This window comes from Mugil cephalus, chromosome 8 (genome assembly GCF_022458985.1).
Source record: "Mugil cephalus isolate CIBA_MC_2020 chromosome 8, CIBA_Mcephalus_1.1, whole genome shotgun sequence".
In the NCBI taxonomy this organism is placed as follows: domain Eukaryota; kingdom Metazoa; phylum Chordata; class Actinopteri; order Mugiliformes; family Mugilidae; genus Mugil; species Mugil cephalus.
Window position 1 is genome coordinate 8,885,718 of NC_061777.1, and position 15,737 is coordinate 8,901,454.

Sequence of the window (15,737 nt, forward strand, 5' to 3'; positions counted from 1 at the left end):
CTAAGATGTCATAATGTCCTGGAAAAACACTTTTATCTTTTGCCTACATAGAAGACATTATATCTGAATTCTGTGTTATTGCGCAGACCTTCAAACTACGATTCCGTTTGAATCACTTTTTGTTCTTTTCTTCTACAAATGAATGAAAACTGTCAGGTGGGTGGGCGTGAGCATTTTTAGGCTTTTGAGAACCACTGGTCCGGATGGACGTGGATATAAACTTGAGTGGTTAGTGGAAGTATACAACTGTGCGGCCGCGAAAAAGTTTTTAACCGGTGAATTCTTCAGAAACCGTGTGCATATCCGGGGCTTTACTCCACCTCTTCACATCACTTCACAGTTTGTCTACAATCTTGTGCTCAGCTTCAGTCACATCTCCAGCCCTGCTAAACCCTCCTTCCTCTTGGTTCGTTTTTTGCGTAACTCTTGAGCTTGGTTTTCATTACAGGACCAAACACAGCTTGCATTTATTCATTATCTGTTTCTCCCAGTTTCTCCTCAAGAAAACCAGTGACTCATTTTCTTTAATCTCGTTGCCAGTGGAGGTGATTTGTCAATTGTGCTCTTGCTTCTAAGTAAATCATGCCTTTTGATCCTGTACTGTAAGCATTTAGAGCCAGGTTGGATGTGTTAGTTTAGGAATTGCACTCACTTGCAGGATATAAATGTACTGAACTAAAGCAAAGAGACCTGAAAACTGAGAAAAGTTTTTAACTTGCTGAGGGAAAGAATAGGTTTACTTGTCTTTTTTCACATGTGCACAGTTACTGGACACACAACACACCCTTAACTGACCATCACACACACACACACACACCCATAACTGACACATGCCAAGTCGCACACATGTGAATTCGTTGCATGCGTGTGAGAGCGTGTAGTTGTGAATTTTATGCAGAATTTCTTCAACTTTTGTCTATATTTCATGCTACCAACTAGTAATAGACATGCGCACTGTAACCGTGACGACAGAAAGGTGTGTGACAATTTTTGCGTGTGTTATTTTGCACGTTTCCGGAATTCGAATGAACCTTCGTTAGTTATAAAACGTCGTATAAAGACAATGCTCACTTGTACACTGTTCATACATTCACACTCACCACCACACACACACACAATCACATGATCTGTTTTTCTGTTTCTCGGTAACCTCATCTGCTTCTCCTGCCTGTGGTTTTCTGCGATATTGTATAATCAAAGCTCAAGATGTAATTTGAATAAACAATCACGGTGGAACAGTATTTGGGGCCCAAAAAATCGAACCGTTTGTCAAGATGTTATGGCGTCACTGGTATCAACAGACGTTTCCTCAAAGAGTTTGGAAAATAATACGTCTATTTTCAAGACTCGGGGATATTTTGGGGAATGTGTCTCTTTATTTGATAGCGACTGTAAAGATGAGACAGGAAACGGGAGGGGAGAGAGGAAGCCCCCAGTGGGACTCAAACTGAGGGCGTTGTGACCCCATGGTCAACATCCCAGACCATCAGGCTGCTCAGACATGCCGAACATAATAGCGGCGTTTTGTGCTTAAAGAATTAAATGTGGCAAAGCACAGATAACTGAAAATAATTCAGAGATCTTGCTCTCAGCAGACGGTCCCGATGAATCGCTTTTTTTTTTTTTTTATAACAGAAATGGATCCGGTTGATTCATAATTACAGAGGTGCAGTGCACACAACATGCATTCGGTGTTAAAACGTCGTCATCTACGTCTTCGGCTCACAGCGACACCTTTGTCGTTGGCATCAAAGTGAAGCGGCTCAGAAAGAAAGGTGTTACCACTTTTCCCTGCTTCCTTTTTTTGTGCTTCGTCAGCCGTTGCTAATTGGCCTTCTGCGCAAAACCACAGCTAATTCATTTACAGGGAACTGCTCTCGTTTCTGTGAATCTTGAGTATGCTTTTTTAACTTTTTCATGCTGGACTCATATATCAGCATTTCTAAGAAGTGTGCAAGGAGGGCACAGCCTTGAAGTGACACATTTATTCATTACACAAGGCTACGTGTCTGACAGCTTCTGACAGGTTTCCAAGAACACAGTCATCTCTATCAGCGTTAGTAACCCCACAACTGGTGCTCAGTGTGTGCGTTTGTGTGTGTGTGTGTGTGCACGTTTCCCACATCCTCCGTGATGCCACAGATAGAGCTGATTGTGAATGTGATCAGCTTTAGTGATCGCTTGGCGGCAAGCACTCCGCCTATGTACACATAACATAAGTTAAAGTATGCAGAGGGAGCAGAGTTTTTCTCGGCGGAGGCATGTTTTTGCTGATATGAAAGAGAAAACAGTAAAAAATGCATAAAATAGAGATGATATCAAAGACTTTCCGTGCATTTGTAATGTGGTACTTTGTGATCACAGCTGCCTTTTTGTGGATGTAATTCTCACCGGGGCCTTAAACTTTAATAACGCTTTGGATCTGCTTTCTGGATCAAGTTCTGCTTTTTAAAAATCCAGATACACACGAATAAAGTGGGGAGTTAGTTGGCATCAGAAAAGCTATTTCTGTCCCACCAACCATGGAAGACCTTTTTTTTTTTTTTTTTTTTTTTATCTGCGCAACACAAGCAACAGGTGGTGGAGTCTGGCAGCAGAGTGGAAGGGTGAAAACAATGCCAGCTGCTGCAGATCACCATTATCTGCAGCTGTACATGTTGTATAAACATATTAAAAATGGAACACGTATTCTTTTGCACACAGACCGGGAATTTTGCAGCACGGTAGCCACGGTCCGAGCAGACCTATAAAATGTTCACCTCAACCAGCGATTCAACGGACAGGTTAAAAATGGCCCCTCGCGCTGAATTGCTGAGAATAAGTCGACAAACTTTTTGAGAACTAAAAATAATTTGCATTGCATTAGTACCTCTATAAATACTTCTCCAGTCTGTGTGTGTGTGCCACTCAACCAAGGTCCTTTATTTTTAGGGAAGATTTAAATAAACCATTTTTTATTTAGAGGAGCTTGAATAGTTTTGCTTCATTGTGATATTGTGAAACTTCTGGACGGCCGTGTCACAGGAGAATTATCCATACGAGACTTTGAGGCTACACAAACATCACCCGTTAGACGGATCGTTTTACTGTTCCTTTAGGGTCTTTGCGTGGGATTCGTTGAAGATAAGACGAACAGCGACGTGCTCGTTATCCTCTGCAAGCAAAACAACAAAAGAAATGCATCAATGATCCCAAACCTGAAACCAGGGGAAGTACAGACAGATGTGTTTTAGGTCATGTCCTTCTGTGATGGGTGGTGCTCGCTGTCTTTCAGATGTCTGTTGTGTGTGTGTGTGTGTGTGTGTGTGTGTGTGTGTGTGTGTGTGTGTGTGTGTGTGTGTGTGTGTGTGTGTGTGTGTGTGTGTGTGTGTGTGTGTGTGTGTGTGTGTGTGTGTAGGTTAAACCGTGCACGCACACTTTTACAAAATTTCTCCAGAGGCCAGTTTAACCCTGCAGAATTTTAAGGTCAGTCCAGAACACACACACACACACACTGACACACACACATATATATACACACATATGCATGCACCCTGGACAGCGTTGGCTACGGTGACCCTCGGAGGGATAAAGGAATGTTGAGTGTCAGTCAGTTGCCGTGGCGACGGCCTTGAGAAAGGGACCCTGGGAAGATCGTTTTTGGACTCCAAACATCCTGTGTGTCACCCATGTGTGTGTGTGTGTGTATGTGTATGTGTGCATGTGTGTGTGTGGGTGTGCGCTCGAACTGTAGACGTGTTTGTGTCTGTGTGGGTGAGAGGTTGCATGGTTGCGTCTGTTGCCGTGGCTGTTTGTTTGTGCGCTACTTTCATCAACTGTTTACGGCTGCCGCCGTGAGTGTGTAAACCTGTGTGACGCAGTTTGTTTCAGGCATCAGTGTCTTATGTGTTTCTTTTGATGATTTTTTATTTCTTTAGATTATTTGGAACAGGGGTAAAACTCATCAAAACCCAGGTGTCTTCTACTTATAGTGACTTAAAACGAATTGTCACATTACAGAGGATGTCTGGTCAGTTGTCATTAATCCCACATGACTTTTAAGTTGTAGTTGCAAAGTTTGAAATATTAAATGTGTGCAAAAGAATGCAGATGTTGAATTATAATGCAGTGTAAAAAAAAAATCCCCATACTATGACAATAATAATCACTTACTCACTCATTAATACAGACGAGACCAAACTAATTACAATACATCTAATTTTAAAAGCTTTTAGTACTTCACGAGCCAGAATGTAGGCTGTGTTGTCACCGTTACAAATCTGTGTTTCATATTCACAATATCCGTGTGTGTGTGCGTTTGAAGTTGAGACATAGTAGTGAAAGTTGACTCAATCTGAAAAGAACCGGGAGTGAAAACTGAAAAAAAAAAGAAAGAAATCACTGCAAGGTCTAAATGTTTCAGTGTAATATTTCATATAGATGAAGGTGGAGGAAGTTCGAGTGGCCAGAAAAGCTAAAGGATCGGCTAATTTGTTGTAAGCTGTTCATGAAGGCACTAATAAATGCTGCTGTTGTCATTAAATCTGTCGTCTCTTATCAGTTTAGTCTAAAGAACTCAAAGTACTGTGAATATTGAACATTAGAATTTCACAAGGCCTCAAGGGAATGTATAAAAACACTCTGTGTGCTGATAATAAAAAATTATCTCATTCGCTGTCACACTCAATAAATACTAGACATTTTATCTTGATAAATGCAAAAAAAAAAAAAAAAAAGACTTTTGCCGTCTGCATAATAAATATAAGCCGTTGTTTCTGTTCTTACAAACAGTGTTTAAACATCCAGAACTTAATATTATATATTATATTCTAGTGGAGATTCCTAACGTTGTGAAAGGGAAATAATAATTTAATTTCAGTTTTATTTATGTTTGAATCAAAACAGTCTTAAGACAGTTTACAGGATCCAAAGCCCGCAGAGCAACAGTAGCCAGAAAAAAACTCCAAAAACAGGGAGGTGGGACAGAAGAGAGGAGTGAAAAGAGGGAAAAAATAAAACGGCTTGATAAATGGAAGATTAGCAGTCAATATGAAGGATGTGTGGAGACGGTGTTCAAAGTATTGGCCCATATTCACTGAAGGTTAAACGAGGATATTGTCGGCAATAAACCGTCGACTGTGTGTTTAATATATTTCTGTAAATATTGTCTTATTTACATTCAGACGCATCATATGACTTCAGTAAGAGTCTGAACAGGTCGAATGTGGGTCTTCTGAGTGGTGTCTGGGGGGGGGTCTAGTGAATTGGGTGGCCAGGTCAACACCTTGTGCTGTTTTTCGTGTTTTTTATGAGTTGTTCCTTAACCGTTTTTGTGTGTTTGTGTCTGCGTCAGGCTGCATCCTGCTGGGGATGGCTGCTGCCATCAAGGAGTGTCATTGCTATGAGGTGGTTTAGGTCTGGTCTGGTCTAGGTGGGTCCTACATGTCTCACTAACATCCACACGAATGCCAGGTCCAAAAGGTTTCCAGCAGAACATTGTGCTGTCATAAGATGACCAATATTTACTTACTCCTCAGTCAGTGGTCATAATGTTATGGCTGATCGGCGCATTCAGATAAAACCTGAATCCATCCCGAGTCATAAAAGCAAGAGCAAAACAGCGCTAATGTTTTCCACGATGTGCTGCCGTCGGCGAAATGTTTCAGTGAACAGGTTCGGTCACTGCAACGACGACGATTATGATGTTGGTGACCTGTTGGTCCGACACAACTGTCGCGTCTTTCTCCCGACTCCGTGATCCAGTTTAAACTAGGTTTCCACTCGCAGCTCCGCCCCGGTCGCATCAATAATTTAACCGAGGGGGCCGCATTTTGACACGGTGTCCTGTGCGTCCGTTCCCTAAAGGAGACATTAAATGTTAAAATGTGGTCCTGAATAAATTATTATTGATGCGCGCGGAGCTGGCAGTCACCTTGTGTTGACACCGTGTTGTCACTGCCTCCGTAGTTGCGGGGTGAGGGACGGGGCCGTGGACTTTGAGGTCTGCCGGCGAACAATGCAGTGAGCTGGTGGGATGAAGATGAGCAGTAATTTAAGACGTGAACGGAAAGCTTCCCTCAGGGCTTTGCCGTGTGCTGGAAGACTTAATCTCACGGCAACATGCTGCATGTCTGAGTTTGACAGTAGTTGGTGAGGACGTCTTAACACCAGCTTCTGTTTATGGCAGTGTATCATGTTGTGTAGTTACTCCTGTAAACAGCCCACGTTACAGATGCAAATGAAAGTTATTAATTGCTTTTAAAGGTTACACAGTTTATTTGATGTCAAATTAAGAACTTTGTTTTCCAGGTAATATGAAATAGCTGCTTTTTGTAACCTTGACACCTCCTACATGTTTTTTTTTTTGTTTTTTTTGCGCCTTGTTTTGCACCGTTTTTTCATCGCTTCTCTTTTTTTTTTTTTTTTTTTTCCCCTCTCTGTGCGTGTTGTTTTGGTGTCCCTTTAGTTATTTTGCATTTTTGGGGCGAGTCATTTTGCATAATTCTGCACCTGTTTATGTTTGTGTTCCATCGTTTCTCCTTGTGATGGTGTCGCGTGTCATTTTGTGCATCTTCGTGGTCGCTTTACATCTTCATACGGTTGTTATGGTTGTTGTTTTGCCCTTTATAGTCACTTTTGCGTGTCTTTTCTGTAGTTTTGCATGTTTGTTTGGTCTCCAGCATCATATTTATTTGTTTAACACATCATTTTTCAGAAGTCTGCGTAAGTTTTGCACTTCTTTTCGTGGTAAGTCGTGGGTGGATAAATTTTCATATCTTTGTCGAGGGCGTATGTCATCTTACATCCCTTTATGCTAATTTCTTTTCGCTCACTTGCACATTCATGAAACTAACGAGACTTTTCCGTTTGATCTGTCAGAACACATCACACATTTCTCTCCGGTTTTTGTTGGTCTGGTTGTGTGCATGTATTAGAATATGGGAGAAGAAAAAGGAGCAAAGGCCTGTCCAGTGTTTGTGTGTCCGTTTCCTCGGGGGAGCATTACACAGACTACAGTTTGCAGAACTAGGAAATGTGCTGCGAGCTTGACCTTGCTCCCATGATGAAGTTGATTCACAGAATTCGAGCCTGTTATGTTGTTGTTGCTCAACTGGTGAGACATCTGCTGTATGTTTTTTTTTTATACTATTTTCTTCATCTTCCTCTTGTTTTTCCTCTTCTTCTTCTTCTTCTCCTTCTTCTTCTTCTTCTTAACCCCCCCTCCTTCCTCAAGCATATATGGTTCCTCAAAGAAACTCTTATTCAGAGACCCATTCACATTCTCACAATAAATTCCTCTCAATGAGTCACTCAGATGCTCTCCTACACACACACAGACACACACATACATAGAGTGAGAATAGCAGATCTTTTAAGCTGTCGCACATCCGGTTTTGCTATGACGGTGAAGCTTCGACTATATGGGGCTGCAGCTAAAATTATGATGCCCGTTGTGCTGCTGATGAATTGCGTGGCCTTTTAAAATGTCTACAAACCACTAATGATGTGACGTCGTCAGATGTCTTGGTTTGTCTGGTCGCAGTGGGCTGGGTCACAACCCAAAACCTCGCGCACATTTATTCAGGTTAAGATGCAGCACTTATTTTGTTCTCTCTTCAAGTTTGATAAGAAACCCATGTCTCCGTGTAGCTTTACAGTAAATTTCAGTTCTTTGTTTAGGTGGTCAGCCTGCATCGTGACTCTAACCTCTCTCATATTGTCATTTTTGGCCGCAGTAGGCAGCTGGTTTCAGTTTAAAAACCCTTGTGCCGCACGCAGTGAGTGACAGACTGATGAGCACAGTGGAGCATTTACCAGCTAATAAACCAGATATTTCCCCCGGGAGTCGGTGGAGGCCAATATCAGAGCGAAAGAGCAGTGAGAACTGGATGTAGCACGGATCCAAATTAACGATGATGTTTCTCCATTACTGATGGATGTGTCAATAAGCAGCTGTTTGGCAGAAAGATCAACATAAAAGGTGACGATGACATGTCGGCGCGTTCGCAACTTGTTTCCGCTGCCCCCAAGTGGCCAGAAGTAATCACTCACTGCACGTTCACGGCCCGTTTATCTATCTTCACCTGTTGCTTCACTATTTTTAAACCACTTTTTCTTCCAGTCCATTATCCAGTCGGCGAGATTATTATTATTTTTCTTCTACTAGTTCCTTACTCTCTCTATGTGGTGTTCATCTTATTTCTACCTGTCGCAGTCTTTCTGCAGTGGAGAGTTATAAGAAAACCTGAGTGTTCAAGTTTCAGTTTAATCTGACGTGGCTGAAACTTTATTCTCCGAACACCTCAGGACTAAGATTCGGCTGTAGCAGCAAATTGGCGAGAGTTTGTTCTTCATCAGTTCCTCGTTCACTGACTCGGATCTCACTAAATGAGTCATATCCCTCTCCTCTCTGCGTCATTGTGTTTTTTTTTTTTTTTTTGTTTTCTTTTTTCTTTTCTTAATGATAATATTAGACGTTGTGGTTGAAACGCAGAGAACTGAGAGTTGTGAAAGGCAGGGGGGTAAATCTATGCTTTTGTGTGTATGTGTGTGTGTGTGTGTGTGTGTGTATGTGTGTGTAGGATTAACATAGACATTCCTCAGGCTCTCACACTGTCACATAGACTCAGATTCATCCGGTGAACAAAGCCCTGGAATCCATCCTCCCTGCTCTCCACCCGTCCCAACCCCACCCCTCCTCCTCCTCCTCCACCACCACCACCACCCAACACCATGCCTTTCACCGTCTCGTCTATTTCCTTTTGCCGCTTCTGCTCTCCAAGGCCCCTCGTCCCTCCCCACCACCACCACTTTTCTTTCTCTTTGTTCTGCTCTCTGGCATGTGTTCGTCCCACTGGGTTTCATCTTGTTGGCTTCCACTGTGTTCGTTTGGGAGTCGCTGTAATCGTTGGTACCTAAAATACGTTCATTTTCAGGGGACTCCGTCCTGGGCTCGTTGATGGTAATTGTTATTGTTTGCGGTAGTAAGTCAAATTGAAAGTGCCACTTTGTAAAATCCTCCATTTTTTAAGAATTTTTTTGTTCTCCTATTTTTGGAGAATTACGCAGAAATTTCCATTTTATGTCATTGTTTAGGAGAAATGCTGTGACACAGGTTCGTTTCGTAGTTTCACTTCTTGATCCATGTAAACGTACGCCGATCAGTCATAACATTATGACCACCGACGGAGGGGAAGCAAAATGACGTTGATCTTGTGACAATGCAATGTTCTGCTGGGAAAAAACGTTCGGACCTGGCATTCATGTGGATGTTACTTAGACACGTAGACACCTAGACCCGACCAGACACCCCCACCCCATAGCAATGACACCCCATGATGGCAGGGTGCAGCCTGACAGAGTTGCACACGCAAAAGTTGTTTAGAAACGACTAAAAAATGAATCCCAAACTGATTAAATATCAGTGGGATGCACTTGAAAAAGCCTGATTCACAGAGAAGGCCCCTCCCCTCAACCCACTAACGACATCCTGTTTCCAGACGCCATAGGACACCCTCAGAAGACCCATGTCCATCCTCTGATGAGTCACAACTGGTTTGGAGGCACAAGAGAGACCTACACACTATTAGGAAGGTGGTCATAATGTTATGCCGGATCGGTGTACAAGTGTGGAAGAGGAGCCGTTTCCATCCTCATGCCTGACTACTCTTTGACGTTATCAGGTGTCATAACGTAACATCGATAACAGTCTTCCTCCACATGAGTCTCTCTGCTGCCTCCCCGGCTTCGTTTCACAGACGACTTCTGACCCGACATACCACAGGCCTGTGCACATGGCTGAACAATTCATCCATCTGTGGGCGTGTTTACGCCGGTGGCTCCGTTAGCGGAGGTTTCAGGAGGCCCTCCGCCTCCATCTTAATGACATGCGATTAGCTTGAGTGCTCGGACGCTCACACACTCCCGTCATCCTTCGGGTCCAGCTGCGTTTCAGGTTCACCCGCGTAGTAAACCAGAGCGACAGGAGGTCACGCTGTGCCCCTCGTATCTCATTTAACTTCCTCTGAATGTGAAGTTGTCCTGTCGTGCTCTACTTTCAAAAGTTGACACACACAGAATATTCACATGCTCGTATGTAAAGTGTGCACTTATTTCTGAGCTGTCAGCACACGACGCTTGTGCTCTACTTTCTTGTTTCTGTTACTCCGCTTTTTATGGCAGTGGGTGAACTTCCTGACAGTAATGACGTCTTCATTGTGTTTTCCAGGCCTCCAGTCCCAAGCTGACGACTCACTGCTCAGATATCCAAGAAGTCCGTCGTTGTAATCGTCTGGAAATGCCCGACAACTTAAACACATTTGTTCTAAAGGTGTGTCTGAGCTTTCGGCTTAATCCATATTCCACCCAAATCTCTTTTCAGTTTGTTATGTTAAAAAAAGAAATAGGCTTTTAATGTTACTGTCTTCTACCATGTTTGAAGAAATGCCCCTTTGTAACAGACATAGGCAACTGGATTGCAAAAAAAAACTTCAAAAAATACTATGATATGTATTTATAATATGCATTACCATCACACTTTCTGCTATAATGATAATGATGTCAAACCCTGATCATTGTCATTAGAATAAATAATCATTTCTATGTTTCTGCAGGTTAGTCGAGGTAGTCTGATTTTTGAAACGGACAATGACCAGCAGGTCAGCTCCTGGACGACGGAGCTCAAGGAATGTATCAGCAACAGGTGAGCAACAACGTCCAGAACGGCAGCCGAGCACGAGTGTTTTACTTTCACGTTTGAGTCGGTCGTTGGCTGCTAAACTTTCATTAGTGTCGTGATCGAAAAGCGTCACGACCAGTGAGTTAGTCCCGTGTTTATTTAACAAGGACAGTTTGTAACAGCAGTCGTCCGTCTCCGTGTCTTGCGCCTTACGCAGCTTTTTCCCTTCTGACATCCTCAGTGGAAATATTTAACACCTGGCTGTTTTTAGTTTGTGGCTTTGCTGGATGTTTACTTGCGCTAGCAGGATATTGCTCTGTGTATATGTACAGTGTGTGTGTGTGTGTGTGTGTGTGTGTGTGTGTGTGTGCAGAGCTTTGCAGATTTCTGCCGTGTAAGTTTGTCCATGCATTCGTTTGCTTTAGGGTTTCTTCAGAGAGAGGCAGGTGTGAGCTTATATTTGGACTTTGCCAAGAAATCTTTCAATCATCACACTCATCAGCCTTCTTGGTATTTACCCTAAACATTGAGTGTCTAGTGTGGAGGGAGAGCGGCAGTACATGTAGTTTTAAACCTGTGCCAGTAAAGCAGGAGGGTCTGGATAACTTTTCTTCAATGGATCAAAAGCACAATTAGTGGTTGCTTCTCGAAAGGACTTTAAGGATATAGGTGCTCAAGATTTACCAATACTCCGCGTTGAGCAACATTCAAGGGATTGATTCGTACGGTAACACAACTTACATGAATTTTCTGCCTCTTGTTTCAACATGATAAATGGATTCACTGTGTGTATGCGTCCGAGTGTGTGTGCGCTCCACTGTGAAAGGAAATGTGGGGGAGGGCTGAGACTCGGAGAATCTCAGGACCTTTTTCATTTCTGCAGATGTCTGGAATCACACACACACACATATGCACTCTCTCTAAAAACAAAAAAAACAACAAAAAAAAAACACTGATTTATTCTGAACTCAAACTAGGACCGTCACTCAAGTTCAAAATAAATATCTCCAGATTTAAAATGAAAACATCACTGCATGCCAGTTATTAATATTTCCTTCCCAATTCTGCCTGTGGGTACTTCAGGATGTGTCAAAAAAAAAAAAAAAAAAAAGGTACATGTCAGATTGTGCAAAGCTGTCTTCAGACTAAGCAACAACCTCCGGGGCCAAGACAAACGTACCCAAAACAGCTCCTCAAAACGGCCACCTGAGGCTGCCTCTGAATTTGCATCAACTTCCAAACACCTTCCACGTTAAAAGGTCCAACTATAGGGCTAGAAATACACATGATTACATGTGTCTGGTACAAGCACAGTTTTGGTCTCTATCGCTAATTCCCTCATTTATGACAACTGCATAGACGTCAGCCTTACTACAACTCACCTGTTTAAATTATGTAAAGGCTTAAAGTTGTGCACGAGTTAAGGAAAGGTGCTTTGAGTGACAGGTGTGTGGCCTCATGTTCTGTCTTGACTCCACTTACACGTCAACTATTTGCACATTTTTTTAAAATTAGCCGTTCAGGCATCATGGGTGACGTCTCAAAGGGACGTGTGAACAGAATTACATCCCTGTCAACTTTTTCTTACGCATGACAACATACATGATGCCCAGAAAAGCTCAAAAATTATAACTTTCTGTCAGTCAGTCTACTTTTGTGTCTGGATTTCATGCGAACTGACTCAGCGTCACTTAACCAGAATAGAGCCTTCCTGTATGCTATTAGTAACACCTGTGCTTTTCCCGCTATTGCACACCAAGACTACAAAGGCCCGCACAAAAGCACGGGAGGAGGGGGGGGGGGCAGTGAGCGCCATATAAACACTCCTCTCTTTACATGTGGTCAGACATGGAAGGTGTAGTTTGCTTCAAACACACCGAGGCCTTAACGTTTATCCTTGGAGCTTTGCTGACTGCCAGAAACGTCCTCACCTAGTGGGAATAAAAAAAAAACCCAAGATGATTGTGGCAGAGAGGGAAGAACAAAAACACTCACAGTGAGGAGAGAGGAGAGAGAGGAGACTTGGCTTCCTGTTATTCAGAGCTCCGCAAACTCAAGTCAGCATTTGAGCGGGATTGGTTCCGGCTTCCCTCTTTAACCTTCCCTTTCTCATCTGTAGGCACACATACCGTCTGAACGTCTGTGTTCGTGTTTCAACAAGTCTCGGTTCAGATTTGAACTAATGAACTGCATTCACTTCCTTTCTGTGCTCCGCGCTTTTGTGTTCCTGCAGCCGGCTGCTTCCTCCGTGTTCTCTAGACTTTAGACCCACCAGCACACACACACACATGCACACAGAGAGACACACAAACACACACACACTTGTATAATGCAGCATTATTTGTTCTCCAGCTCCGTGGTAAGAAAAATGCCAAACCCAGCCTTCTCTTAAAGATAATAAAAGCCATAAAAAGAGCTTTTTGCTTTTCTTTGAATCACAACGTTAACACAATGTCTCATAAATACCCTGTAATACTTTGTAACAATTAATAATTTGCATTCTGCAATACAGAACAGTGTTAAATAGTCTTCAGTGTCCCTGAAAAACATCATCTGCATTCAAATACAATCTTTAAATACATGCATGTGTGTTGTTCCTGTACTGAATAAAGAGTAAATGACTGAACTGACACCGTTATTAAGGTAACACACTCGTCTCGTGGATGATGTGATCAGTGTCCGTGTGTCTAATCTGAACCTACCTCTTGTCCTTCAGGTCAGGCAGCGTGGACTTGGAGCCCCTCCCCTCACCAGTTGACAGCTCCGCGACAGCCAATCACAGAGGGAGCTTAGAGTCAGGAAGTCAGAGTGAGTAGTGGGATGAGGGGACGTTACTCCTGGGTCACAGCCAAAACATGTTATTTCATAAATTAATGCTAAATCGTGGCTCAGCTAATCCTCTATGTTACAAATATAAATACGGTCTGATTTTTGCTTTGACCGTCACCATTAATAAACTAGATGTGTTATTGAAAACAATTTGGAGCAGCTGTATACAAAACTAGTATCACCTAGCGCTCCCATTCACACACCAGTATGGAGCAGGTGGCACCTTCCAGGTCTGAGCCCAACTTTACAGCAATATTAAACATGTTTACAGCCTGGTACAAAAAAACGATTTTTGTCTTAATGGTTTATTTCACTCACTCGTGACAACTGTACGGGGGTTAAATTTTTTTCACTCATTAGTTTATGTTTTTATTAATGTTAAAAATTCTGCATAATTAAGGGGCTTCCTGCCTTGTGACTGGTGGTAGCATGAGCTAACAGGTAGCGGAGATTTAGGTGGGCGGGTCCAAGCTGCTTTAGCTCCGCCCCATTATTACATATTTGGAGTATCCGAGTGTGGACCCACTTCAGGCTTCATTTTCGAGGTTCAGAACCCAACCGGTGACATCACGATGGGTTCGTCCATAGTACATACAGTCAATGTTATGGAGTAACATTCTCGCTCCTCTTTTAGCTCTGTTTTCGGTTTCCACCACATCTTTTTATCTTTAGCTGCAAACAGCTCCACATATAATCGCCGGCTTGTCACGTGGCTTTTTCGAGCTTAGTTTGACATCTGGAATCTAAAAACTGAGCAGTGAGGTGGAAACAATTGCTAGAATCATTGCCAGAATATAAAAATAAATCCAAATACTGCTTAGTCCAGGCAGCTTTACATTTTTTTATGTTTTAGAGAGTTAACGACAGCTTCATCCCTCCAGGTCCCACCACATTCACGCCTCCGGAGCAGGTCACGCAGAAGACAGATCACTTCCTGTTGTCCTACCCCTGGTTCCATGGGCCCATCTCTCGCGTCAAAGCAGCCTACTTAGTTCAGAGCTCTGGACCGGAGGGACACGGGGTGTTTCTGGTCCGGCAGAGCGAGACGCGCAGGGGAGACTACGTCCTCACCTTCAACTACCAAGGGAAAGCAAAGGTAAACACGTCCGCAAGTACGTAATGTGGCCGAATGCTAATTTTCCGAAGCCGCAATCTTCGTCTTTTCATCTGAATTTGTCGAACTGGCGTCAACCTCATTTCACGAGAACAGCGGTAATTATTTAAATGAGGAAGCTGCTGATGGGAACAGCCACAGACGACCAAGTGCGACCGCTGACCACCGCGGTTAGGAGGAGAAGTGCGCACAGCTCAGCTCTTACTGGAAATCTCTAAATCTGACTATGACCTCACAGTCTTGCGTCCTGTCTCCTCCGCAGCACCTGCGCCTCTCTCTGACGGAGTGGGGTCAGTGCAGAGTGCAGCACCTCCGCTTCCGCTCCGTGATGGAGATGCTCGGCCACTTCCGCCTCTTCCCCATCCCGCTGGAGTGCGGAGCCGCCGGCGCCGTGACCCTGTCCAGCTTCGTGGTGGCCGGCTCCAGCCCTCCGTCACAGGGTGAGACTCTCGTTGCTGATGCGTCTCCGTCAACCAGAAATAGAAAATAATAATCGGAATTTTTTTGCAGTGATCGTGGACCTTTGATTTTTGCATCTGCACTTTCAAATTCATTTTGTTTGTTTCAGTTTGTTGTTTGTGAAAAGCTAGATGGTTTTATATCAATTCAAAAAAAAAAATGGGGAAGTTGAGTCTTTGTTGAAACTATTTTCTATTTTTTAACATGTCACAGGGTGGACACTTAATTTTGAAAGTAAGAAATACTGAAACCATGTGTTTTTATAACTGCACAGTCTGCAGAAAACGTTTTGTTCCAGGTCACATTGTAATCAGGAACTTTGTGAACTGACATTTTGAATATTCATTTTAAAGTTTCCTTCAGTTTTTTTGGCATGAGACATGTTTTCACACCTCAGCCGATATTATATTACCATATAATGGTGATATGTTATTATTATTATTAGTGTGTTGAATTGCGACAATGCGCATTCATCAACATTGATGCGTTAGTCATCAGTGTGAATGCGCCGGACTTAGCACAAAATGCTAATTTTCAGCCGTAGCCCCAGGGCAGGTACACAACACAGACAGAGAAGACTTTTTAAAACAACAATCATATAATAGACAATTACAGAGCCAGACACAGACGATGTCAAAACAAACAAAACAAGAACCACAGAGTCTGCATCATATTAGG

At 43.0% G+C, this 15,737-nt stretch overlaps 1 protein-coding gene across 4 annotated transcripts in view; it reads left to right on the plus strand.

The window, feature by feature from the left end:
• Positions 1 to 15,737, plus strand: part of sh2b3 (SH2B adaptor protein 3) — a 48,905-nt gene that overhangs the window by 29,082 nt on the left and 4,086 nt on the right. For all 4 annotated transcript variants that reach the window (XM_047591301.1, XM_047591302.1, XM_047591303.1 and 1 more), the window contains exons 3-7: positions 10,208 to 10,309; positions 10,593 to 10,681; positions 13,374 to 13,465; positions 14,368 to 14,582; positions 14,863 to 15,040. In XM_047591301.1, coding sequence (XP_047447257.1) covers positions 10,208 to 10,309; positions 10,593 to 10,681; positions 13,374 to 13,465; positions 14,368 to 14,582; positions 14,863 to 15,040 — 676 coding nt within the window. The remainder of the gene's footprint in view (positions 1 to 10,207; positions 10,310 to 10,592; positions 10,682 to 13,373; positions 13,466 to 14,367; positions 14,583 to 14,862; positions 15,041 to 15,737) is intronic.